This window comes from Euleptes europaea, chromosome 13, assembly GCF_029931775.1.
Source record: "Euleptes europaea isolate rEulEur1 chromosome 13, rEulEur1.hap1, whole genome shotgun sequence".
In the NCBI taxonomy this organism is placed as follows: Eukaryota; Metazoa; Chordata; class Lepidosauria; order Squamata; family Sphaerodactylidae; genus Euleptes; species Euleptes europaea.
The window spans coordinates 65389021-65415069 of record NC_079324.1 but is presented as its reverse complement, the minus strand read 5'-3'; the positions used below and the strand labels follow the sequence as shown (position 1 = coordinate 65415069).

At 50.1% G+C, this 26049-nt stretch overlaps 1 protein-coding gene across 1 annotated transcript in view; it reads right to left on the bottom strand.

Moving 5' to 3' along the window:
* Positions 1 to 1193: 1193 nt before the first annotated feature.
* Positions 1194 to 26049, bottom strand: part of ZNRF3 (zinc and ring finger 3) — a 51515-nt gene continuing 26659 nt past the window's right edge. The window contains exons 2-9 of the mRNA XM_056859132.1: positions 21170 to 21295; positions 8637 to 8711; positions 7798 to 7929; positions 6148 to 6258; positions 4652 to 4819; positions 4050 to 4152; positions 1875 to 3470; positions 1194 to 1231 (exon numbers count right to left, since the gene is read on the bottom strand). Of these exons, the coding sequence (XP_056715110.1) occupies positions 1194 to 1231; positions 1875 to 3470; positions 4050 to 4152; positions 4652 to 4819; positions 6148 to 6258; positions 7798 to 7929; positions 8637 to 8711; positions 21170 to 21295 (2349 nt within the window). The remainder of the gene's footprint in view (positions 1232 to 1874; positions 3471 to 4049; positions 4153 to 4651; positions 4820 to 6147; positions 6259 to 7797; positions 7930 to 8636; positions 8712 to 21169; positions 21296 to 26049) is intronic.

Genomic DNA, 26049 nt, shown 5'->3' with positions numbered 1-26049 from the left:
ATCATGTGATACGTTTTACTAAGGCCAATTCCAACAATGCAAAACATTGTGTGTGCTTTCAAGTTCCACAGAGCCCCTTGTGCCAGTCGGCAGCTCAAACCTCACCCAGTAACACCCCACAATGCCATGGTCCCACCACATTACTGTGGGAGGGGGCAGGTGCCAGGCACTTCCCATTTAAAACAGACGCCTCCCACCAGGTATAGTTCAGCAGTCTCGCAGAGCACTGATGACACACGGAGAGAAGTACAGAAATACTGCCTGTGTACCCGCAACCACACATACACCCAACAGTGTGCCACCTGTCCATCCTGGCTACACAGAAAGGACACCGTCTGGAGTCACCTGGGAGCGGCCTGTTCTAGTCAGGAGCCATTGTTTCCATAGGAAACGATTAACAGCTGGCAGTGAGTGACTACAGGCATGAATGTGATAATGCTAAACCGGGGAGTGGGGGCCCTCCCTCCCCAGGGCCCAAAGGCAGGCCAGCAGGCACTGGGCAAAGGCCCTCGGAGCCCGTGGCAACAAGTCCCAGTAGCAGACCAAGGTTAGTATGGACAGGAGACACCAGGTACTCTTCCCATTTGATCTCAATCCTTGCTTGTCTCTCAACAGAATCACTGGAATTGCTCCCTCAGAAGCAGCCGTTGCCTTTAAACTAAGCTGCGTCCTGTGACCTGGCCTGGCCTGGGCGTGGGGGTGGGGAATCTGAGCTATTCATCCACTGGTAGCAGGTGGAACCCGCCCAGAAGGGTTCACAAGAGCAGCTATTTTCCCAGCCCCCACCACTGGGGCTGGATTTGCCATGAGGAAGGAAGGGCAGGCACTGAGGACTCAGCCAACTCGTAGCCTTTGGACAAATTCTGCTTCAAAGTGCTCTTTGTTTTCGAAGGCAGTCCAAGACTCCCTCCCTGAACAGGACTGCAATCCTGCTACGCAACGTGGCTTTAGTTACCCTAGACAGATGATGTCCTGCGACCATGGGTGGAGCAGTGGTCTCTAAAGGACACTTTGCGTCAAACAGCCACATGGCACGAAGTCTGCCCTGGACAAGCTCATGCCCAACACCACGCCTTCCGCTGGGGAGATAGCACGTAGCCTTCTCCAGTGTCAACTGCCATGAGTTAGCCAAAGCTAAACAGTTTTGAAGTCCAGCAGGAATGGAGAGTCCTCCAAACCGGTTCCTCCTCAGGTTAGTCCCCAGCCGGATATCTCCCCATGGAAGAACAATCTGCAAAGACAAAACGGGGGTCAGAAGAAGACAGGACAACAGCCACCCCGCTGAAGGGTGCGGACAGGGCTTTTACAGCTACAGATTAACAAGCAGCCAATAAGAACAACCTGCTCACAGGCAGCTACAATCTGTGCTAAAACCTGCCTCAGTTCTTTGCTCAGAAAAGGTGACACACAATCAAAAGCGTTAAACGAATGCCTAGTGTCCTTTAGAGACCACTGCTCCACCAATGGATTTCCCGTCACCGGATAAGCAGTACTGGCTTAAGAGACTGTTGGGCTCCCAGAATGGCCCTGGGAGGCCAGGCCGGGCTCTGATCTCCACTGGCCTCCCGTGCCATTGGCTGCTGTGCCAGCTCATCACCGTCACCCCATATCCTCTGCATTTGCACAGGGGCAAATATTTTTTAAAAAACATGCTCAACCCACCACTGCCACATCCATGGCAATCCCAGGGGAACCCAAATGGGAGCAATGTCACATGCCTAAAAGACCCACGTTCCTGAGCTCCATCACACACACACCCCAATTCCCCAGTGCCACAGCTGCCCCCCCCCCCCCAAGCAGGGCCAGCTGCAGGCAGCACAGACTCAAGATAAAGCACTCCCCCCCCCACCACATGCTGGGTCTGCCCATCTCACCTGATATCCAGGGGCCTACTGCCTCAGAACAGCTCAGGGCAGGGGTTGCAAAGAGCCCCCGGGCCCCTTTCTGCAGAGAGCCTCTGGACTGGCAGCGCAACTCCTTCTCCTGCTTACTGTGCACCTCCCCTGGAGCTGGCTGCAGCCCACAAGTGTCCATCTCAGGCGGTCCCTCCCAAGGGCCGCTGTCTCCTGGGCATTCTGCAGGCACAGCTGGCTCACAGTCTCTGTCCTCGGGAATGATGGTGATCCGCTGGCTTAGGTCACACACCCCCGAGTAGCAGCTCGGCAAGGAATCCTCAGCATACAAGTACTGCACATTCACGGAATAGTCCTCTCTGTAGCAGGTGGCTTGGCTGGGGCTGCTGCTGCTGGTCACCTGCTTCTCTTCATAGAAGCAGCAAGGCAAGGCCTCACATTCCCCCCCCTCCGTCCGAATACTGTACAAGCCCTGGCCTCTCCCTGCCGGAGGCTCTTGCCCAGGGCCACCTCCTGTCCAAAAGGGCGGCCCCAGGAGCAGTGTGCTGCGTTCCACCTCCCTGCCCCCCGCGGACTCCTGGCGGCAGGAACAGGCTTGCTCCTGAGCTCCAGCAAGGGCTTCGAGGCTGCCCTCCGAGATGGCGCCGGGAGGTTCCCTGTGCTCCAGCGAGGAGCTGCTGCTGTAATTCATCTCTAGGCTGCAGTCCGAAAGCTGGTCCCCTGCAGAGGCGGCTGAGGCGGGGAAGCACTCGCCGCCCCCAGTCAGGCGGGATGAATGGAGGCCTTCAACGAGAACCACGGCCCCTCTGCTCAGCCCACCCACTTCGCTTCCCCGGCAGGGGCTTTTGCTGCGGTAGATGTACGGGTCATAGTCACTGCTCAGCGAGCTGCGGAAGGTGGAGCAGCTCCCGTAGACGCCCTGGTTGCTCACCTCCGTGCAGTCCACCATGGAGTCACTGGAGGAGCAGCGGCAGCACTGGGCGGAGCTGCTGCTGCTGCTGTCACTGCCCGGACAATCCGCCAGGTAGCCACTGCAGACTGAGCGGTGGCCGTGGTGACAACCAAAGCTGGAAGTGCTGCTGCTCTCCAGGTGGGACGAGGGGGCGACATGGACCACCGGGGGGAAAAGCCTGCTGCCCACAGGCTGGAAGGCACGAGCGGGGGCCTTGGCAGCCATGCCCAGGGGAAGCGGGCCACTCTGCTCTGGGTAGCTCAGGCCTTGGAAATAGTAGTGCTGAAACATGGTTCCGTACTGCGAAAAACAAGCAGGTTTGGGAAAGGGGTGGCCGCTGAACCTGGGCCTCCGGAAGGGGTGTGCAGTGGGGCAGGCTCTGTGCTCCACCCCGCATGGATGGGTGCTCACCGTGTGATCCAGGTGGATCGGCTGGTAGCTTTGGAGGAAGGCAGGGGCCTCCCCGTGCCGGTCCACTGTCAGGACTGTGATAGGGTTCCCATGGTTGTCCATACTAGTCCGGGTTGGGTATGCGGTGATTTGATTGGTTCTGTGAACTCGGCCGGGATAATGAACCGGAAGGATCATTGGCCGCTGCTGCTGCCGGCTACGGATCTGATTCGCAAATTCCTCACACATCTGTCCTGGAGATCCTTTCTTCTGCTCTGTATAATGACATTATTTATTTTTATTACTTATTTTTATTATGTTTATTTCATGATGACAGCTGCCCTGAGCTCGGTCTCTGCAGGAAATGGAAAGTGAGGCACAAACCGGGAAAAACAAACAAACAAACAAACAAACAAATATAGTTTGAGTCGGAAACTTCAGCGAGGATAGGGTAGCTAAGCTCAGCTGCTGTTTTGGTGTATCTGTTGATTTCGGTTTTTTTTTTTTTAAAGCCATACATTTATTTAATTTAAAGATAGGATATAAGCTAGGCTACATATTAGCTGATTTTTGAAGCATTCCCAAGACTTTGAACGAGTCCTCTTCCCACTGGGGAGCTGCTAGTGTACCTCCTACTAGCCAGCTTTGCAGGTGGGCACACTGGAGCACACACACAAACTGGACAGAGGTGGAAGGAAGAGCAGTTTCCCTGTGCCAATGAATGGACACCTTCCTCCACTCTTGACTTACATTTCCCTAGACGAAGGACCCAGGACCACATGAGCACAGCTACAGCATCTTGCCCTCAAGTCACCAAAGAATTCCTAGGGGGCCATTCAAGGCTGTGGACTCACCAATGATGTTGTGACGACAATGTGGGCATGTGTGATGCTGCAGAAGCCACGGGTCCACACACTTCCTGTGGAACCGGTGAGCACAAGGAATCACACGCAATTCCTGCAGAGGCAAAAGGGGAGGTCAGCAGAAGGATGTGACTCTAAGCCTTCCCCCCAGCCAGCACTGGGCTTCCCCAGACAGAGAAGCAGGGCTTGCGTCTGCCCAGGCAATGCTGGGGTCTAGCTGGCTGGTGGCTTCACCTCTTGCCAGTTCAACCACATGCTAACTATGATTCCAATCTGACGTGCCAGTGAGCTCTGCAGCTGTTCACGCCACAGGTTCAGCAAGGAGCTCCCTGGATGACTGTGAATGGGATTGAGAGGGTTGGCACCTCTCTCCCTGCCAGGAAAGCCAAAACAGCAAAAAGAGACAACCCACCCTCTGCAGAACAAATCTTCACTTCTGCTGCCTGGGAAAGACCGCCCTCCACCAGAGGGGAGACTGGCGGCAGCATGCTCCTCGTGTTGTATTACACAGCACACCAGCTGTTCCAGCCAGCCAAAGGCACAATCCCCCCTCTGCCCCTACGTGTCCCAGAGGAGTCCAACAGCCCTCGCACCTCCCCATCAATGTATTTCTCCAGGCAAATGGCACAGTCTGAGGTAGAGCTGCTGCTGAGTGTATCCAGAGCCCCACAGCCCTCTTCGGAGTGCCCTTTCAGCTTGGATTTGAACTTCCGCGTCTCCATCTTTTCCAGTGCCTGCACAGCGAGCCTGTTCATGGAACTCTGCAACAGACGAAACAAGGAATTTACTCCAAGGTGGCCGAATGACCTCCTCACCAACTCCCTGATCCAGCATCAACAGCCGAGGGGCACAGGCCCAAGGAACACAGGTGTGACCACAGACAGCCACGTCCACTAGCAGGGGTGGGGAGGATGACTGGAGCGAAGACCCAGGACAAGACACACTGCCGAGGAAGCCTGGGGTAGGAGCAGGTACTCCTGACGGCAGTTTGCATTCCTGAGAGACCCCCAATCTGCATCACTACACAGGGCAGGGCAAGTCCAGAGCCTCCCTCCACCACCACTTGCTCATCCTATGCAGTAGAAGCAACACGGATGCAGACTCACTCGACAAACAAGCTGCACTGCCTGGGACCCTGTGGTTTACAAGACACAATATTGATTTTGTGAAATGCAGAGAGGCATATCTTGGGTGCTTCCGAACCGGGGTGGGGGCACAGGGAGGGAGGCAGGACTCATCAACACATGCCCAAGGATGGGACTGAACTTCTATAGCAATGTAGTAACTCACAGTAGTAGTATTCGCAGAGGCAATAATGTTTCCTAATGGGATTGAATAACCACTTGGATCCTGGTCTGGGGTGCCGCATCCAACCTTCTTGCCCTCCTTCAGCCATAAAGCCGGGCTGACTTCCAGCCTGGCTGCCCTCCCACTGCCTTGCAGCCCCCGGCACCCAGCCCACCCTGCGTATTCCCACTGTTTTTCAGTTTTGGTGCAGGGCGCTGATCAGCAGGTCACCCTCGACTTCTTCTGTCTTTACCTTTCATTTTGCCACAACCTTCTCCCTATCTCCCAAATTCCCCAAAGTTCCTTTTTCCATTGCTTCTAACCTGCTCTCCCCACTGGTCAGGCCAAGACTCAATCAATACACTGAAAACACTGATAGTCCCATGGGTGAAGGGAATGAAGGAGCCAGGACATCTTCTCTTCCCCTTCCCCCACCAACACCAAGCTGGCTAGTTTTCGACATCTGAAGTTTTCTGCAGGTTGTATACAGACCCAGGGCCCACCTCAGAAGGCCCGAAATAGCTGTACGTCAGGCTTTCTGGGAAGAGTCCTAAACCCAAGAACATCAACTGCAGGGCGTCTGAACGTTGCCTTTAGTTGCCAAGAACACAGGGTGCTCTTCCAAAAAGGACTTTGAGAGCAGAGTCACCTGGACAGAAGCCTGCAGGACAGCTTTGCGAAGGTCAAAGGCTTGCAGAGTATACCTTCCTAAAGCCCCACCTATTAAGAGTCAGTCGCCCCTGAAGGGCCACTCAGTGCCAGTGACATGATCACACCTCCCAAGTCCTAACGTGGCTCTTACCTGGCTGCGGCGCTGCTTCAGTTTGATCTTGACGAGAAGAACAAGGCAAACAAGAGACACCACCACAAAAAAGGCCAAGAATATCCCCATGTCGAAGTATTCCGTAGGTTGCTTGGAATTGAAAGGGACAGGGTGGGAGAAAGAAAGATAGACAGTTTAGCTCTTTTCTGCTCAGCAGTCACACAAGCAGAGAGTGTTAAGGGGACAGGATGCAACAAAACACTGGAACAAAAACTGGAAGATGCGGCAACATGACTGTGATACAGGAATGCTGTATAAACTACTGGACACCTGCAGACATACTAGAACCACCTCAATAAAACACCCTGGTTTTCCAAATGCACAGCTCCCCCACACCCAACCCTCTGGCCAATACTGAAGTAGCACAAGGAGGTCTGGGCTGCTCAGGCCCCACCGGTGGGAACGGCCCCACCAGCACTGAATGGGCGGTGAAATCTGGCATCAGCAACATGGCAACCGTGACAGCTGAGCATCTTCGCTGTTTCAAAACACTGCTGCAGATGTAAGGAAATCCCATATCCTGGAGTCTTCCTCTGGTGGCAAAGAATTGGGCCTACTGTATCCGACTTCTCCTTACTTACAAAATGCATCACAAGACAGAATCATAGAGTTGGGCCATTCGGGCCATCTAGTCCAACCGCCCCCCCCCCACTCAATGCACGATCCGCCTAGAACATCCCTGACAAGTGTTTGTTCCCCCCAGGGAGGGGGAGCCTCACCACCACCTTCCCATGGCAGCCAGGGAAATAGTGGGGGAGGGGAAACGACATTAATATTCACATGAAGGCAACTTTCAAATCATCGCTCCCTGAATAAAATCTCACCCAATTCCCCTCCTTACTACAGCCAACATCTCAAATGGCTTTTGTCCATGCAGGTCTCAGCCTAGTGTTTGGGTTGTGTGTGTTAATTGCACCCCCTCCTCCCTTTTGCACCAGCTGAAAAAGCTAATTGGAGTCAATCCATTTGCTACAAGAGTTTTACCACTTCAATTAAGCACATTTGTACAAACGCAGCATCTAAGCAACAATTATCTGGTAGCCCTACATACTCTTAACTTGGAACCCCACAAACCTGTGCCAGGGTGGGCAGCAGTTCTATTGATCCAGCAACCCACTGTCAATCTCGCCTACTTCTACTACAGACTTTCTTTCAGGACTTCTGCAGCTAGTCACAGTCTCTTTGTGACAACTAACAATCAAGAGGCCTCAAAGAAGCCAAGAAAAAAGGCTTCTTCCCATCCACGGCCTGAAGGAGCGATCCGGGGCACTTCCACAGCATTCCAACCTGAAGTAATCGGCTTGATTTTATTAGGTTCTTATGACCTGGCAAAATCCCACCATGTCCTTCAGACTATGGCATACCGGCAAGGGGCCATCTCTTGAAAACCTGCTGTCCAACTCAACCAAACAACCAGATTTTACACCAGCACAGTCAACAAGACCACTGACAGTGCCGTCTGTTAGGCAAGCCTAACGGGAGCTTAATTCGAAGCCCTGCTAAGCAGTTAGCAAATGACACTAACAAAAGCTCCACTTCCAGCCCCATTTGGGAAAAGGGAATTGGGACCAATAATCCATCTGCTAAAAGAGTGCTCCAAAGCCAGCATGGCCCTGATGGATGTCTTACCGGTGGAGGCCGGTGCTGAATCCTGGCCCGGGCTACCTTCTGTTTGTTAACAATGTTCATCAGCTTGACTGCATCAGCCCCCTTCACATACACGACTGGTCTCTTCAGAGGGTCTTCCAAGCCTTGGTTCAACTAAAAGAAAATGTGCAGAGTTCAATCCCACTCAAATCCTTCCACCCAAACAGGCCTCACTTCTTCCAGTGAGAATTTCAAGGGCAAATCACAAGAGGAGCCTTACTGGATCAAACCAGAATTCTACCGCCTACAAGATCCTGTTTCCTGCCCTGGCCAACCTGGCCACGACCCCATGTAAAGCCTCTCAGCCTCTGCCGGTTCTGGACGCCCAGCAGCCACCTCTGCCTACAGGGTCCCACCTAAGCCATCACAGGTATAGCTGCTGATGGACCCGTTCCCCATTCATCTGTCTAGTGCCCTGCAGAAGGGGTCTAAGCTGGTGGCCATCACTATACCCAGTGGCCACAAGTTAATTATGTGTTGTGTGAAGAACTACTTTTTCTCCGTGCCCTGAATCTTTGGCTCACCAACTCCACCGGGTGTTCCCATGTTCTCGTATAACGGGAGAGGGAGAGAAAAGGCCCTCTCTCTCTGCATCAGACATAACCACATCAACCTCCACCCTGTCCCCCCTTTAAGGTTTGTTTTTTTAAACAAAAGAGAACAGGGGAAGTTGGCAAGGAACAAACCCCACAGCTTTTAAAAGTTAACAACCCCTCGCCCATAATGCAATGCTCTCTCGGTCCCCTTTTCCACCCCCACCCCCCAGCGAAGGAGCTGTTGCATGCACATCATGGTCTGCGTCCGCAAACTAGGCTGCATACCTGATCGATGGCATCTGGATTTTCAGACACATCAAATATGACAGCGGTGGCCCCTCTTTGCACTGCCCGCTTGGCCTACAAGAAGAAGGGGAGAGGAAGGTGTCACCTCACTGCCAGCTGACCTACCTACGCTCCTGGCCAGCTAGCCCAACCCAGCTCAGCGCAGCCTGGAGGGGCTGGCTTCCTGGCCTGGCCCCCAGCAGGCTCCTCCTCCAAGAGCCGGAAGGGGGAGAACTGCAGGTAAAATTGGGCAGAGAGGGAGCCAGAGCAAGAACTGGGCATGGGGATGGGTTAGTGGCCCAGGGAGAAGGGGAAGGAGGGGTGTGGCACGCCCTGCTTCGCTTCACACCTCCTTTCTGCCTGCCTCTGCTCTCTTGCTGGGGGGGGGGCAGCAGACAGACGCCGGCTCCCGGGGATGCTGCTGGGGTGGCCACCAGAGGTCAGCCTCGGTCCAAACGAGCGCAGGAGAGACCCTCTGTTCACACAGGACCCTCCTGGAGCTTTGGCGCCAAATTCTGCCAGCCCTCCCCATTTTTCAAAGACCTGCAACTGCCAGTGGGGGGGGGGGCTGCAGACTCAGGGCCCATAGGCAGACAGGGACCTCCCGCTTTTTCAAGGGAAATGGGCACCCTTCAGCATCCATAGAAGATCCCTCTCCTATGTACCCAAGTTCACACAATCCCCCCACCCCGTGCAACCTAGTCACTTTCACACAAAAAATTATGGTCTTTCCCCCAGAAAATATCAGTCACCGCCAGCCCTCCCTCCCCACCAAATATGCACTGGGGGTTGACTCACTTAACTACTGGTTAGGGGGAAATGTTAAGACACTTCAAAGCTCACACTGACCCCCCCCCCCCGCGCAGATTGCATTGGTAGGTGAAAAGTACCTTAAAATACATTCCAGAAACGGGGGGGGGGGAGGTTTCAGATCCATCAGGCCAGAATCAGTGGAAGGCCGGTTCTCCCCTCCCCCCAGCCCCTTGGTCACCCTCCTGCTGCTCCGGCACCAGCAGTGGTCCGTCAAGCCAGGCGGGGGGGGGGACAGGCCCCCTCCCCGCCCCCCGCCCTCCCGGGCGGAGGAAAGCAGCCCCTGCCTGGTCGGGCGGGGGGGGGGCTCCCAGAAGCCGGAGCCAGGCGGCGGCGGCTCCGCTCCGGCATTCCGCGGCGCTCCGCTCTCCGCAGCTTGGCTGCAGCTCGGCCTGACCGTCCAGGTTTCCCTGGCAGGAGATCAAAGCGAAGGAGCCACAATCGGCCCACAGAAGACGCAGAGCCCCCCGCCGCCGCCCCGCCCCCCCTCTCCGGCAAGCTTTGAAGTCGCAGCCCTCCGCCGAGCAGGCTGGGACCTGAGCCCGGCAGCGAGGGGAGGCGACGCGGGCGTCCAGCCCCACCTCCCCTCTGGGGCAACCCCGCTGCTGCCACTGCCCCCGCCCCACCAAGCGAGCGGCGGGGGGGGGAAGCGCCCCCTTTTCTCCCCCGCAGGAGGCGCGCCGGGCGCTGGCCAGGGCCTCCCCCCACCCCACCCCACCCCACCCCCCGGCCGAAGGACGCTCCGGCGCCGGACAGCGAAGCGACACGCGGGGCGAGCGCTCAAGGCACACCCCTCCCTCCCTCCCTCCCGGGCAGCGCACCCGCCGCGCGCTCAGGGCAGCCCGGCCGGCCGCCGCGTCTCATCCTCCCCGCCCGCCCGGCCGCCCACCGCCCGGTCCCACCCGCTTCTCCGCGGGGCCTTGAAACAACGGGCGGGGGGGAGGGGGAGAGAGAGAGCAGCCCCTGCGCGCTTTTGCTTCAGCTGACGAGTGGTTAGATGCTGCGGGCCGGCGGGGGCCGAGTCTCCCGGCTGACCGGCGCCTGCCTTCACCGGCCAGAGAGGCGGCCCTCCTCCTCTTCCCAGCGCGCCTCCCCTCGCCCCCTGCGCCTGTGAGCGGCCAGGAGAGGCAGCCCGGCCCTCCCCACCCCCACCCCCACGCGCTCTGCAGGTCGCCAGGCTCTGGGGAGACCCAGCCCGTGTCTGGCCAGCCTTGAGGAGGGGGTGTCCTTGGGACACAGTTATCGGCCCCTCAAGCCAACCACCAAGCCGCCCTCGTTCGAGCGGCCTGATTCGTTCTCCTGACAAGGCCTCACTGGAAACGTCTCTTTCCACTGGAGCAGAGACAGAGCTGTGTTGCAGAGGCCTCGGGGCAAGGATGACAGCAACACCAACCCAGAAGCCCTGCCCTCGAGAATGAGGGGTCTCCCTTTGCCAAAGAGCCATTCCACGGCAGGACCAGCCGGGGCAGCTGCCTCGCAGGCCAACATTTCTGGTTACCGCGAGGCAAACTGCCTGAGGATGGTTTTCACTGGCCTCGCTTTGCAGCCAGCCTGAGGAAGAGTGAGATAAAAAGCCGTGTTAAGACTTGGGGGAGCGTCGGCTGGCGGTCCTATTCTGGCCTCTGGGAGGTGCCCATTTCCCGCAGGGCTCTTGGCGCTCTGGCTCATCCGTGCCTGTTTGCCAGGGGGGGGCTGGGCCCTTCTCCCCAGCAGGACTGGAGCAGATGGCTGCAGCTCACTGCTGGCAACAGAAATTCTAACTTGTAGGAGGTTAACTACCACCATCAAACAGTCAAGCAGGCAGGCAGGCAGGCAGGCAGGCACCCAGTAGGGACGGCAGCACCACTCGCAAACGTCAGGAGCCAGTTTCCAATCAGAGCCCTTTCTTTCCTCTTTCTCCCACAGTCAAGTTTGGTGCCTCCGGGACAGACAGGATCCTCTGGAGGGCATTTTTCCAATGTGTGTTTGGGAGATCACCCTCCGCATGCAAACTGGGCAGCTCATCCAGGAACCCCTCCTGAACAACCACAGGCTGTTCCCAAGCTGTTCATCTCCATGCCTGAACATCCTGGCAAAGAAATAAAACAGCCAGTCAAAGCAACTACTTCTAACATGGAACCCACTGTCTCCATTCTTTCTCTTGGTTCTGCTTGTCAAGGAAGCAACAAAGAACCAAGCAGGAAGTAAAGACGGTGGTTCCCTTTTGATCTTCTAGGAACTGCGTCCAGCTGCCTCAAAATGCAAAAAGAGCTCAGTACCTCCTTATCTTACTTCTGAGCTTTCTTCCCACTGCCTTGTGCGCCCCCATAATCCTGCCTCCCTGCCCAAGCTCACATCATGGAAGTAGGTACATCTTGAAAGCAGTCAGAAAATGACAACACTGAAGGGGACCGGGTAAAGGGCAGGACAAAAAAAAAGAATAAAGCACTTCTTTGCACAACACAGTTATTAGAAATACACTGCTCTCTGCAATATTATGACAATATTATGCGCAATATCAAGCAAGGAAAGGGAGGTTGATTGGACTGGAACCGATTTCCACAAACAGATTTAGGGAATAACACGTTTTGCTTATTCCATGATCTCTGGTGACCCTTACCAGGTTCAACGTCAAACTAACTAGTCCATTCTGCCTGGCAAACATGTCCCACAAATTAAACACACTTACAAAATATGCTGGAAGACACTTCCAGTTTCCAAGCAGCCTTACCCAACCAGCTAGTGCTTTCTTCTGAGACCATTTCCTGACCTCTGCTCTGCACCAGGTAGCCTGCTCCCAGAACTGGGCATCTTTGTTTGGAAGGATTGAGATGGCAGAGGGCAAACAGGAAACAGAGGAACACACAAATACACGAAGAGGCCTTACATTAAATCAGGCCCTCAGTCCATCAAGGTCAGCCTCCTCTACTCAGACTGGCAATGGCTCTCCTCCATGAACATGTCCACTCTCCTCTTAAAGCCTTCCACGTTGACAGCCATCACCACATCATGGGGCAAGGATTTCCACAATTGAGCTATGTGTTGTCTGGAGAAAAACTTCCTTTTGTCTGTTTTAAATCTCTAACCCTCCAGCTTCAGGAGAGGAAAAAAAAGCTTCTCCCTGTCCACTCTCTCCATACCATGCATAATTGTATAGACCCCTATCATGTCTCCCCTTAACCGCCTTCTTTCCAAGCTAGGCAGCCCTAAGCGCTTTAACGGCTCCTTATAAGGCAGTTGCTCTAGTCCCCTGATCATTTTGGTTGCTCTTTTCTTCACCTTCTAGAGCTCTGCAATATCCTTTTTTAGGTGTGATGACCAGAACTGTACACAGTATTCCAAGAGTGGTCTCACCGCAGATTTGTACAAGGGCAGTATGATAGAAACAGTTTTATTCTCTATTCCTTGTCTAATTATGGCCAGAATGGAATTAGCCTTTTTCACAGCAGCCACATACTGGGTTGACATCTTCATCGAGTGATCTACTACCACCCCAAGATCGCTTTCTTGGTCTGTTGCTGCCAGCACAGATCCCATCAGTGTACACGTGAAGTTGGGATTATTTGCCCCAATATGCATCACTTTACACTTGATCACATTGGATCTCATTTGCCATTTTAATGCCCACTCCTCTAGTTTGAAGAGATCCTTTTGGAGCTCTTCACAGTCCGATTTTGTTTTAACCACCCTAAATAATTTGGTGTCATCTGCAAACTCGGCCACCTTGCTGTTCACCCCCAACTCCAGGTCATTGATGAACAGGTTGAAAAGCACCAGTTCCAACACAGATCCCTGAGGGACCCCTTTATTGTGTGAACTGACCATTGATTCCTACTCTCTGTTTCCTATTTTTCAGCCAGCTCTCAATCCATAAGAATTGTCCTCTTATCCCTTGACTATGAAGTTTGCTTAGCAGTCTTTGGTGGGGGACATTGTCAAAAGCCTTTGGAAATCCAAATACAGCGTCCACAGGCTCATTGCTGTCCACATGCCTACTGACACTTTCAAAAAACTAAAAGGTTAGTGACACAGGACCTACCTTTACAGAAGCCATGTTTGGTTTGGCTCAGAAGGCCTTGCCCTTCTATATGCTTGACAAGTCTATCTTTAATAATGCTTTCCATCAATTTACCTGGAACAGACGTTAACTGGCCTGTAATTTCCTGGGTCCCCCCTGGAACCTTTTTTATAAATTGATAATTTTTTTATAAATTGATGTTACAGAGGCTGATCTAAGGGACATGTCACATATCATTGTTAGAAGTTCAGCGATTTCCCATTTGAGTTCTTGAAGAACTCTAGAATGAATACCGTCTGGTCCCAGCGACTTGTTAGTTTGCAGTTTGTCTAGACATTCTAGGACTTCCTGCCTTGTTACCACTATTAGCCCCAGTTCATCATTCTCCCCTCCCCAAAACCTCTGTTTAGGAGAAGGACCCTGCCCTGTATCTTCAACAGTGAAGACAGATGAGAATTCATTTAGTTTCTCAGCAATCGCTTTATCCTCCCTTATTGTTCCTTTACTCCCATTGTCATCCAATGATCCAACCAATTCCCTAGCTGGTTTCCTACTCCTAATGTACTTAAAGAATTTCTTATCATTGGTCTTGATGTGTTTAGCACTATGTCCCTCAAAATCTTTTTTTTTTTTTGCATCTCTAATTGTTTACTTGCATTTCCTTTGTGCAGGTTTGTTTTTGTTTGCCTCATTTGGGCAATCCAGTTTCTGAAGGAAGCCTTTTTTTCTCTAATAACTTCCTTCACCTTACCCATTAGCCATGGTGATGACCTCTTGGACTTAATACCACCTGACCTGACCTGCAGTATACAATCTAGCTGAACCTATAGTATTGTGGTCTTGAGTAACCCCCCAAGCCTTTTCCAGAGATTGAACCCTCCTAACTGTTCTTTTCAACTTCCTTTGTACCACATTTCTCATTTTAGAGAAGTTTCCTCTTTTAAAGTCAAAGGTAATTGTGTGAGATTTCCCAGGCACTTTCCCACATACATATAAATTAAATCTGATACCACTGTGGTCACTTTTGCCAACTGGCTCATCCACATCCCTCACTAATTCACTGGCAGCACCACAGAGTATTAAGTCCAGGGTCGCCTACCCTCTGGTTGGGTCCGTGACCAACTGTTTGAGGGCACAGTCACTGAGGATGTCTAGAAATTTTATCTCTTTGGCTTGACTGGAGCATGCATTTATCCAGTCAATGAGAGTAGTTAAAGTCTAAACTAAGGGACATGGATCAACTGATTTCCAATTTTTTACCATAGAGAAATTGTTCAAACATCTGTACAATCAAGTGGATGTTGATAGGTGCTCACGCCAACGTGAATCCTATTGGATATACACTTTGCAAACTTTGGTTCCCAAGGATCTAAATAAAAAAAATATGACCTAGGTGCTTTTGTGTGAAGGATTGTTGTTAGGACTTACTGGCACTTTAAGAGATTTTTTCAAGTGGTTAAAGGTACGCAGTTGATAGAATTTGTAATTATATAATGACCCTGAGAGTGGGTAACAGTGCAAATGGAATGAGGAGTTTGTCAGATTATGCATCATTTTGGACAAATAAGGTTAGTACGAAGTTTGATATTGTATGTTAACTTTTATGATTATTAGATGCATCACTGTATGAGGTTTTGCATTTGATTATAGACTGATGTGAAGTTCTGCTGAAGATTTTTACGAAATGGGATCAGGAGCCGGCAACCAGTCTAGTACCGAAGAGATTATTTATAGCCATTTTTCTATCGATACTGAAGAGATTATTTATAAATTTATTTATTAACTGAAATACTGGTGTTGCATTGTTGAAGAAATAGCCACAACATATGGAAGAACAAGCTCAAGGATTGTATATGGACTCTTGATTCTATGCCAGTAGAATTATTGTGTATTGTTACTTTGGATGTATTTCAGTCAGTATATACAGGTAGTTATAATGTTGGTACATAATTAAATCTATGAGTATTGTCCCTTAGCCACATGTGATTGTATTTTGGTGTTTGATGATAGTTAAAGTTATTACTTCATCACCTTTGCATGCTTCCCTGATTTCATTCTCCATTTCGAGATCACCCTGAGCATTTTGGTCAGGGGTCACCACCTCCTCCTACCCCATTAGGGTAGCTAGCATTCCAAGAGGGATGAGGGGGAAGAAAGTTCTCTTCCCAGTAACCACAGAAACAGGTTCAGTAGGTTCCCAGCCTAAGAACCAAGCAGCAGCGACCACCTTCGCCATGTCTCTCAACTTTCTCTCTCACACACAATCCCCTCCCCCCAAAAAAGAGGGGGATGAGGACAGGGAGAGGGCAGCCCCTCAAACACAGCTGCCACCATGCCGTGAAAGGAACACCAAACTGATGCTGACACACAAAGCTCTCCCTCCCACTTCTCACAGGAGCTTGTGTGAACAGCTGGGCACCCAGCATGGGCGTCAGCTGTAACCAACCACCAAATGATCTTCCTAGACAAGAACTAGGTGGGTTTAAGCACAGCAGGGCTCTGCGGCTGGAAGTGTCGAGTGCAGCACATGCTCCCCCAGCTGCCCTTGCACCCAATGGCAGGCCCACGAGCTCAACAGAACCCTCTCCAGTAGCCTTTTCTTCCATGACCACAGTTGGACTCTACAGGATATCAATGCAAAAATAAGCAAAATAAAACAGCTCCTGCCTTTTTACTTAATAAGCACACCACCCCCTCCTCTGAGCTTGTTGAGCTGAGGACTTGCTCAACTCAACAAAGGAGAGGCCCCTTAAAGACCAACACAACACTGACTCCGGCAGGAGCTTTCGTAGTCAGAGGTTGCTTTCTCAGATGCCTGTGGAAAGGCGATCATTTCAGAGATACTCCTAAGCAACCCAAAGAAGGGGGGGAGCTGAAGCTGCAAGGTTTGGTGTCTTGTCTTGCCATAAACCTTTTCAAGCCAATTCCTTATGTCAGTGACTGAAACAGATTTCACTGCAACACATAATGGATGACCCAAGAGGACAGAGGTTCCAGGCTCTGATGAAGTACAGATAAAAACATAAAGAAGTAGGACAAATGTATTTATTTACCAAATCTATGCCTCACCTTTCTGCCCAGTCAAGGGCACCACAGTTAATGAAAAAGAAGCAGTCTGAAGCCTACAAAAATTAACTAACATCTGTATGGGGCTACAGTATGATGCAACAATTAAAATCTCTAAGAGGCTCTCGCCAGTGTGGTGTAGTGGTGAAGATCAGCGGACTCTAATCTGAAGGACCAGGTTCGTTTCCCCGCTCGTCCACATGAAGCCTGCTGGGTGACCTTGGGCGAGTCACGGTTCTCTCAGAACTCTCTCAGCCCTACCTATCTCACAAAGTGCCTGGTGTGTGTGTGGGCGGGGGGCGGGGAGGAAGGGATTGTGGTTGTAAGCCGCTTTGAGACTACTTAAGGTAGAGAAAAGCAGCGTATAAAAACCAGTTGTTCTTCTTCCAGGATGGTTCATGGAAATGGAGATAGCTGATGCCAAGCAAGAGTTAATCTCCATGCCTAGAGATGGGAAGGATCTGAAATTTCTGGAGCCGTGGAAAACAATGTTCCTCTCCCCGACAAAGGGTTGTTTTCTTAAATAATTACTTTCTTATCAAATCTAAACTTATTTTACTGCTTCAACAGCACAAATACGTCATTTAGAACATTTAGCATATAAAATTGTACTATTTGGCATACTAGTGGATTGTAAAAGTATAAATGCCTTCGTGTTCTACAAGCAAAACCGCAAGTATATCCAATACGAGACAGACAGCGCAGCAAGAAGAGACCATCTACTCCCATATGAACCTGACTGATCACTTCAGTCATCTTTGGAGGCCTTGCTTTAGGTGTCCCTACCATCTGAGGCTAGACATGTGGCAACCCGGGAAAGGGACTTCTTAGTTGTGGCACCAGCACTCTGGAACTACCTCTCCAAGGAGGTTCACCCGTCTCCCTCTATTGTTGTCTTTCACCAGGGCGTGAAGACTTTTTTGCTTTGTTGATGTTCCCTCACTAACTCTTATTAGCCCTGCTCCCGGTGTGTGTTTTATGTGTTTACATGTTTTATTCAATATTTATAGTTTTTTATATGTATTAATATTAAAAATGTTTTTACTGTCCAACTCAGGGACCCTAAGTGGAAAGGTGGCTTAGAAATGTTTGAAATAAAATAAATAAATAAAATGCTACACTTTATGCTACCTTAGCGCCTCTGAGGAGCCCTGTGGCCCAGAGTGGTAAGCTGCAGTTCTGCAGTCAAAAGCTCTGCTCACTACCTGAGTTCGATCCCGACGGAAGTCGGTTTCAGGTAGCCGGCTCAAGGTTGACTCAGCCTTCCATCCTTCCGAGGTCGGTAAAATGAGTACCCAGCTTGCTGGGGGTAAAGGGAAGATGACTGGGGAAGGCACTGGCAAACCACCACGTAAACAAAGTATGCCTAGTAAACGTCGGGATGTGACGTCACCCCATGGGTCAGGAATGACCCGGTGCTAGCACAGGGGGACCTTTACCTTTAGCTCCTCTTCAGTTTTTGCCATATGAGAGATATCAGGTAACAATGGATGGCATCAGAAAATTTTCTTAAAAGTTTCCCCTGTTCAAAGTTTTCTGGAAAACCCCTTGCTGTGAAGAGCTGCTCAGACTCTAAAACCCAGAACTGACATCACTTGAGCCCCACTGACTGACTACTCCAGAGCTGCCACTACACCAACCCGAACAAGCCACTGCAGATGTATTTAGACTACAGCAGGAAGATAATTCCTTCTGCAGTTGTTTTCTCAACACCACAACCCCCCCCCCACTAACAAAAGAGAAACATTGGAAAGGCGCAAAGTTGGCTCATGCCACTAAATACAAAGTCGAGGCTACTTCACAGCCAGTAAGCTGCCAACACCCACCTTTCACTAGATCACCAACAACAGGGGAAAAACTAAAGAGCCATTAACCAAACTGACAATGAAAAGGCTTAAGGACTTCCGGATCAACCCAGATGCACTTTCTGGCCCAACTGAAACCTCCCAAAGGTATCTGGCTGGCCACGGTTGCCGGCCTACATGGGCCTTGTTCTGATCCTGCTGACGGGGTGGATTGGGAGGGGCACCAAAATGGCCCAGGCTTAGCTTGGCCCCAGGGGGCAGCAAGGATAGGCAGAGGCTCATCCCACTGCCTCGTCCCACACCGCTAAGGAGCCCTTGAGGACCTGGCTTAATCATGGCCAAACAGCAGTGATCCAGGACAGCAGCCCATGGGGAACGGCCCGCCCCCATAAAGGCCAGCTCTCTCTGGAGGCAGCTCTTGCACAGAGGCAGAAGGCAATCTCTGCCATCGACGAGAAGGGGGGGGGGAAGATGAAAAACGAGAGGAACTGCAGATACCACAAAAGGGTGACGCTGACCTTTCATGGACCTCAGCCACTCACAACAGATCTGGGAACACCACCCAAGGGATGCACTCCTAGATGTCTCATAATGTCACAGAGAATGCCAATACATCTCTCAGTAGATGAGACTACTGCAATGTGCTGTTTGGGAGGCCGCCCTTGAAGTGTCTGGATGCTACTCCTGGAACAGAAAGCTGAGGCCAGAAGGCTGACGAGAGTGGAACTATATCCACTCCTATTTTATTCCACCCACATTGGCTCCCAATTTGCTTCTGGGCCTATTTCAAAGTGCTGGTGTTGACCTTTAAAGTCCTTATATGGCTTGGGGCCAACATACCATAAGGATCACCTGCTCCCATATGAACGATCACTGTGGCCATTGCTAGGTAGGCCCTGCACTGTGTGCCCCCCACCATCTGAGGCTAGTCAGGTAGCAACCAGTGAAAGGGCTTCCTTGGTTATGGTGCCAAAACTCTGGAATTCCCTCCCCAGGGAGATCTGTCAGCCCCCCTCTGTCATCATCTTCTGTCAGCAGGTGGAGACCATTCTGCATTGTTTAGCGTTCCCTCATTCACTTTCAGTGTCCCTCCATCCATCCAGTTTATGTCTGTGTCTCTACATTTACATGCCTTGTTAAATTGTTTCTTATGTCTTCTACATGTTTATTTGTATCTTAAAGCTGGTTTGTAGACTGATATTTTGGCCGCCTGGGGCACCCTATATTGGGTGGGAAAGCAGCATACAAATGTTTTTAATTAACAAACAAAATGGCGTACTACTACCCAAGGGTTACTCCCCAGCATCACCTGCAACTTGACCCAGGAGCCTTCCAGATCATCAGGCTGCCCTTCAAACTATTTCTGCACCAAGTGGCTGCCTGAACTGCTAATGCAGCCAAGCCAGCCCTGAGCCACGAATAGCACGGAGACTTCAGGTCTCCAGATGGCCAACACGCCCTTGCAGTCTCTCTGTGGCCTCTGCAGTGCCCCCAAGATATTCCGGGATAGTCAAGCATCTAGAAAGAAACAAGTACATGCTTTGGCCAGGACTGGAGCCAGCCAGCTCCAGCAGTGATTAGATCCCACTGGCTCAGCAGCCGAGCTCCTGCTTTGCGTACAAAAGGTCCCACAATCAGTGCCTGCCATTTCCAGTTGCCAGATCTCAGGCAGTAGGTGCCACAAGAGACCTGTCTTCACCTGAGACCCAGGACATCCACTACCAGTCTGAGTAGACAATACAGACGCAGATGGACTAACGGTCTGACTGAGCGTCACGCCACTCTGCATGTTCACAGAACATCCATCTTTTTCAGGGTTGCTGCCAGACCCAGCAGTCATTTTACAACTAAGAAATGGAACAGATGAAATATCCCAAGGCCCTGTCCATTTGCTACAGCTCTGCCTTCACAAGAGCTCCCATCACGCATCTGCACAGATTAAGGAATTTCTTCACTCCATGACCGTTCATGTTTGTCTGTGCCAAGCTCCTCTGTTTGTAAAACTGCTTTCCAAACAAGGTGATGTTAGGCCCCCACTCATTAACTTACCTCAATCAAATGCCAATGGACAGGGGCCACAGATGGATGCCTTCCCCACTAGCTGTTGGCTCTGCTGGCACACTGAAAACCTTTCAAAAGTAGAAGTCTTGGCTCAATCCTCCCCGCAGACTATCTGTCCACCCATTCTGATTACCCTGAAGAAAGGAGGGTGCATGCCTTCCTTCCTTCCACCAGCTGCAAAGTCAGTCTCTGTGACCAAGACACAACAGAGGTTCTACTCCAGCAAGGCCTCAGCTAGCAGCCCTTGGGGCATCCCCAGCAAACAAGCTGCTCTGAGCCGGCAGCCTGCAAGACTGTGGCCAAAGAAGAGAGGCACCCATGGAAGAAAATAAGAGGGCAGCCAGAGAGCTAGCCGTCACATGCAACAGGCCTCCTCTTTAGTAAGGAAACAAAGAGTTGTGAAAATATTTTGGCACACAGGCCTCAAAGAGTCCATGATTAGGATGAATCTGCTTCATGGCAGATTCACTGAGGTGGGCGGCAGACTGCCAACTGGGACTGTTTCACTCACATGCAACCAACACGGAATCCAGCCCCTGCATGGCAGGCAGACGCCCCACGTGTCCCCACCAGTCAGCCCAGAAGCCACCCTGAGACTACAGAGGGGTGCGCAGGAGTGAGCCCCACAGCCAGGGACAGCTGCAGCCCTCTGCTCTGGCTTGAAGCTGGCCGTGTTATTTTCACACCTGCTCATTTAAATTCAAGGATGCAACAGAATGCCATTGGCCAGCATCTCTTAGCAGTACCTTCCACATGGCAAGGGAATACTTAGATTTATTGGGCGGGTTCCTTACCTTGCCCAGAACAGTGAGGCAGGGTTTGGGCTCCAGCTCTGGCTGCTCCAGTTTCACTACTCCAACCCAGCCATATTCATACAAGTCCTCTTCATCGTTGCTGTTGCAGAGCCCCAGTGGATGCATCTGGATTCAACAAAGGAGAAGACGAAGCCTCCATGAAGCAGACAAGGAGAACAACCCCCAGGCCCAACCACAGGCCTCCCTTCCCTCAGAACAGCTGCCCAGGCGTTACTGTCCCAAAGAACACTTACTGTAGTTTTCAATAATTTATTTATTCAGAAAAGGACCACAAAACATGGTGCAAAACATCCACGTGGGAACAGCCCATGCTACACGTCAGAGAGCTTTTCCAGTAGTGAAGTCTTTTTGAAACTCATGTTCTTCAAGAACCAGCTTCTGCCTGTCTGCTCAGTGGGATATACCTTAAAAGCAGTTCCAATATGAATTCTTTCCCTTCTCTACAGTCAACCACAGGAGAACTTCAGTTTTCAGTGTTATAACCAAATACTATGGGTAGGAATGCGGCTCTTCAGTCGTCATTCTGAGGTTTTATACAGAAGACAATTCCAGAGAAGAAACACTCCTGCCCTCTTTTTGCTCCACAACATGCCTACATTCTTCCCCTGGCGGGGGGACTTCCGGCACCAGCAAGACTTCCTCCTCACCCCCTTTCCAAGGTTTCCAGGAGCTGTCAGCTACAATCTGGCCAGATCTTCTGTCTCCTCAAAGCACAGAGCTGACTGTGATGTGCAGGGCTCACCTGCTTCTCAGCAACTGGCACCAGCATCTTTTGCTTTAACCATTTATTCACAGGTTTGCTCATATATTACAAAACATAGAAATAACATAGCTATGGAATACAAAGACTGACGTGTATACTCTATACATAATTATCAATTGGGGAGTGGGAGATTGCCTATCTAATTGAGCCAAATCTTCACCTTTTTAAAGGGCAGTCAATCTGATAACCATGTATATTTCTTTACAATTCATATTCCATTCTGCTGTACTAGGAATAGGATTGATTTCCCACAGTCGTGCATATAATTCTTGCTGCTGTTATCAAATGCAAGATTATATTATGTTGGGTTTTTCTTTAAGAAGAACAGACACATAGTTTAATAGAATAACATCTGGCGAATAAGGAAATTTCACCTTCAAACCTTTTTTCATACACTCTACCACTAACAACCAATCTTCTTTTGCCTTTGTACACAGCCACCACATATGCATGTAGTCAGTTTTCGCAGACCAACAATAATAAACTTCGGTTTATTAATGACAAGCCACAATTCTTTTTCAGCTGTTCTCCCAATCTGTTTCAAATGTTATATTTTGGAAGTTTGTTTTCAAGAAAAAGCCAAGCATTCACCTGTACTACTTAATAAACACGCAACTTCTTTTAGCAATAATGATATTTTAAAATGAAGGGCATCATGTTGTCTCTGAGGACATGCACTCTTCATCATAAGAACACACATTTTCTTTTTTAGAAAGGGATTGCACATGGCAATGCCTCACTCACGGCAATGCTTCCACAGCCAAGGCCCCTTTATTAATTGTGTGTATTTATCACACTACCGATAACAACACTGCTATTGACAGACTATCACAGCTAAACTTTCAATGCTGCTCACAGAAAGAAAATAATCATCACGCAAAGCTGAAATTCTGGGATTCAGGTGAAAGCCACACTTGGTTATTACCACCTATGAAGTCGGAGTGGTGTTTCACTCTCAGTATGGCAAAACAGAGCAAAAAACAGTTCAACTGTCTACTAGAAGTCACTTCAGCCTGTACCTCCCTAGGACCCCAGAAACAGTTACAGTTGTTAGGGCCAAGCTATTGGTAACCAACCAATTCTGGCTTGAGCTATAAGGTGACTGTGAGCAGCAGCAATGGATGTAGGAGCTCTTGCCCTTGCAAAGAGGGGGAAGGCCATTCTCTTCCTGCTCCTGAAGTGGAGAGTCCCTGCCCCCATTCTGACGCAACAGAGAGGGCTTCAGCCAGATGTGTGCAAGAAGGGCTCATTTGTCTGCCCTACAAGGATCCCTGGACCACTGGTTCCAGTATTCCAGCTTGAAAAATGCTGAGCTGGAGCCGATGCATCTTTGCTGAACCAAACCGACAAGCCCATCATTTAAAGCTGAAGCTATGAGAAAAGTCAGTCGTTAATCTATATTTACTGGAGCCCCCCAAACTGTTGTGCAAATGCAACCAACCTGGCCCTTAATGACTACTGCTATATCGGTTTAAACACTGCCTGCCACCAGCATCTGCCCTGGAAGAAGATTCCCTGACACCATCAAGATGGAGAGCCAGCCAGCCACCCTAATTATGAGATGACAGGCAATACCCTTGCATAACTATGACGATCTAGAGTTTGCCCGTCTAGGCCAGGGGTCCTCAGCCTTTTGCAGACACCTTTGGAATTCTGACACAAGGCAGAGGGGCACAACTACAAAATAGCTGCCACAGTAGGTGGAGCCAACCACAAAATGTCAGGTTATATATAAACCACAATAGTAACTCTTCAGCATTTCAGGCAGAAGCTCTGTTTAACAGGATGTCTTTTAACCGACACAGCCAGTCAGAAGCCCTGATGGGGAAAAGACCCGCCTGGCCCCGACAACCTTCTAGAGCACTGGGCAGGGCACCGGGAAAGGTGTTGGTGGGTGCCATGGAGCCCACGCGCACTATGTTGGGGATCCCTGATCAAGGTTAAAAAAAGGTTTGGCCAACAGTGAAAGCAGAGACACACACCCCATACACACACCAGGAATATGGGTGGGAGGAAACGCTGTCATAAACCGTGCATGCACAACAGCTCCGTTTCAAAGGAGCTCGTGGAGCAGAACCACTTCCCAGCGCAAGAAACCCACTTGCACAGAATTTCCCAGTCTCAACTTTTGTCATGGAAACACCTGTGCTGACCATATGGCCAGACATCCCTCCCCATAGTATCTGTCTGTGCGCAGGGGTCCTTCCCTACAAGTACTCCGCTTTTCTAAAACAAAGCTTGCAAATCAGGTGGATAAAAATCAATGATTATTATCACAGATGCTTCGTTTTGCAGTTCTCAAAACTGAGAATGTGTGTCTGCAGAGATAACATGTGTGACAAACAAGGAGTCAATCACTGAGAGAAGCTCAGAAAAAAACTGTCAGGGAGTGGGGAGAGCTAAGAAGCTCACACTCTCTTTTCTCTAAAGAGGGAGGGAATCTGTTTTCAGTAACCTGCGCGTCCAGTAGCTGTTCTTTGACTCTGGGCACCTGAGGGTTCAGATTTGCCTGTGCGGTTGTGGAGCAACAAGCAGAGATTGGGAGGAAAAGGGTCCCTTTCTCAGGTCCCTGGAAGGGAATAGGCTCTGGGAAGGAGATATTCCAGATACGGGGTTTTGTTAAGGGATTACTCCCACAAAACTGGGGTAGATCTATAGAAAGGACTGGAAGAGAGTTTAGAGGGACAATCTCCATACTTCCCTGTTGGATAGGCAGCAGAGTCTGAATAGTAACATTTATAGGAAGTTCTGTGAACTGAATATGGGAACTTAATTTAAGAACTGTAATTCTGTACTAACTAAGCCATCTAACATCTATGCCTTCTCAGTAGTAAAACTTATAAACTAGCTCTGGTTCTATACCTTCCCTATCTACCGTTTTCCCTCCAAATCCATCCATTGTACAGTGTTTAATAAATCTCTGTTATTTGGTTGTTGAAAACGCCTCTGGTGTCTCATTTCTACTGAAGTAAAATAAGTAAAGGGACTAAGGAGAAAAATTAAAACTCCAATTGAACATTTAGGAAAGCAGTCTCTCTCTCGCTAAGTATGCACGGATCGTGATAACATGCCTCTCCTTCACAGCAAAAAATGTTATAAAATAAACATACAGAGTAGAGAAAAAAACCTTAATCCCATTGCTCCTTTGCAAGTCTATGTACACAGAATCAACCCCTTACCCCTTAAGTGCTAAGTTTCAAGAAGGCTCATTGGAATGGAATGGATCTGAACAAGGAGCTAGGTGTGGGGAGGGAGAGGCAAGCAGTAAAAATGATGGGGAGACCTTTTGAGTAGAATTCTCCAGAAATCTTGGGATCTTTGTGTGTATAACCAGAGGTTTGTCATATTATTTCTCCCTGGAGGAGAAAACCTATGAATGGCAGCAGGCCATAAAAGAGACACAGTTTGGGAATATTTTAATGAAGTTCCTCTACCTATGGGTAAGGCAGGCATGTGTGCAAAATGCAAACACCGCAACAAGGAAATGCAAGGCCTGATGGCCCATATGAAGCAACATCATGGGAAGTGCTGTTTATGTTGAAAATCATTAATTAAATCTAGTGTTACTGACTTGTGTTGTAGATCGTGAAAATCTACTCTTACTGACCAGTGATTTAAACCATGATTTAAACCTATTTGATGTAAATCATAGAATCATAGAGTTGGAAGGGACAACCAGGGCCATCAAGTCCAACCCCCTGCACAATGCAGGAAATTCACAAATCAAATCTACCCTGTTGCAAACAGCTTCTAATCCTTTCCCACTGGCCACAATGGCTGCTTGACAAAGTTTAAACAGCCACTCAGAATGGGACAAGCACCCTCTGAACAGGTAAGTCAGTAATTAGAACCACCCCTGAGGAAGCTTTCCATATGAAATCCCTTGAAGAAATAAACGGAAGAAGATTGGCACTTTTTATCCAAGGTCACAATATTTGTCCACACTCCCAAGGGTTTAAAATAACTTCAAAGAAGGCCGCACAACTGTAAGTGGGTTACTGTTACACAGCAGCCAAATGCTGAATCAAAGAAGAGGGTATAAAAGCCACACACTGTAACCACATCTCCTAAAAGAAACAAGCCTGGCGATGAAACA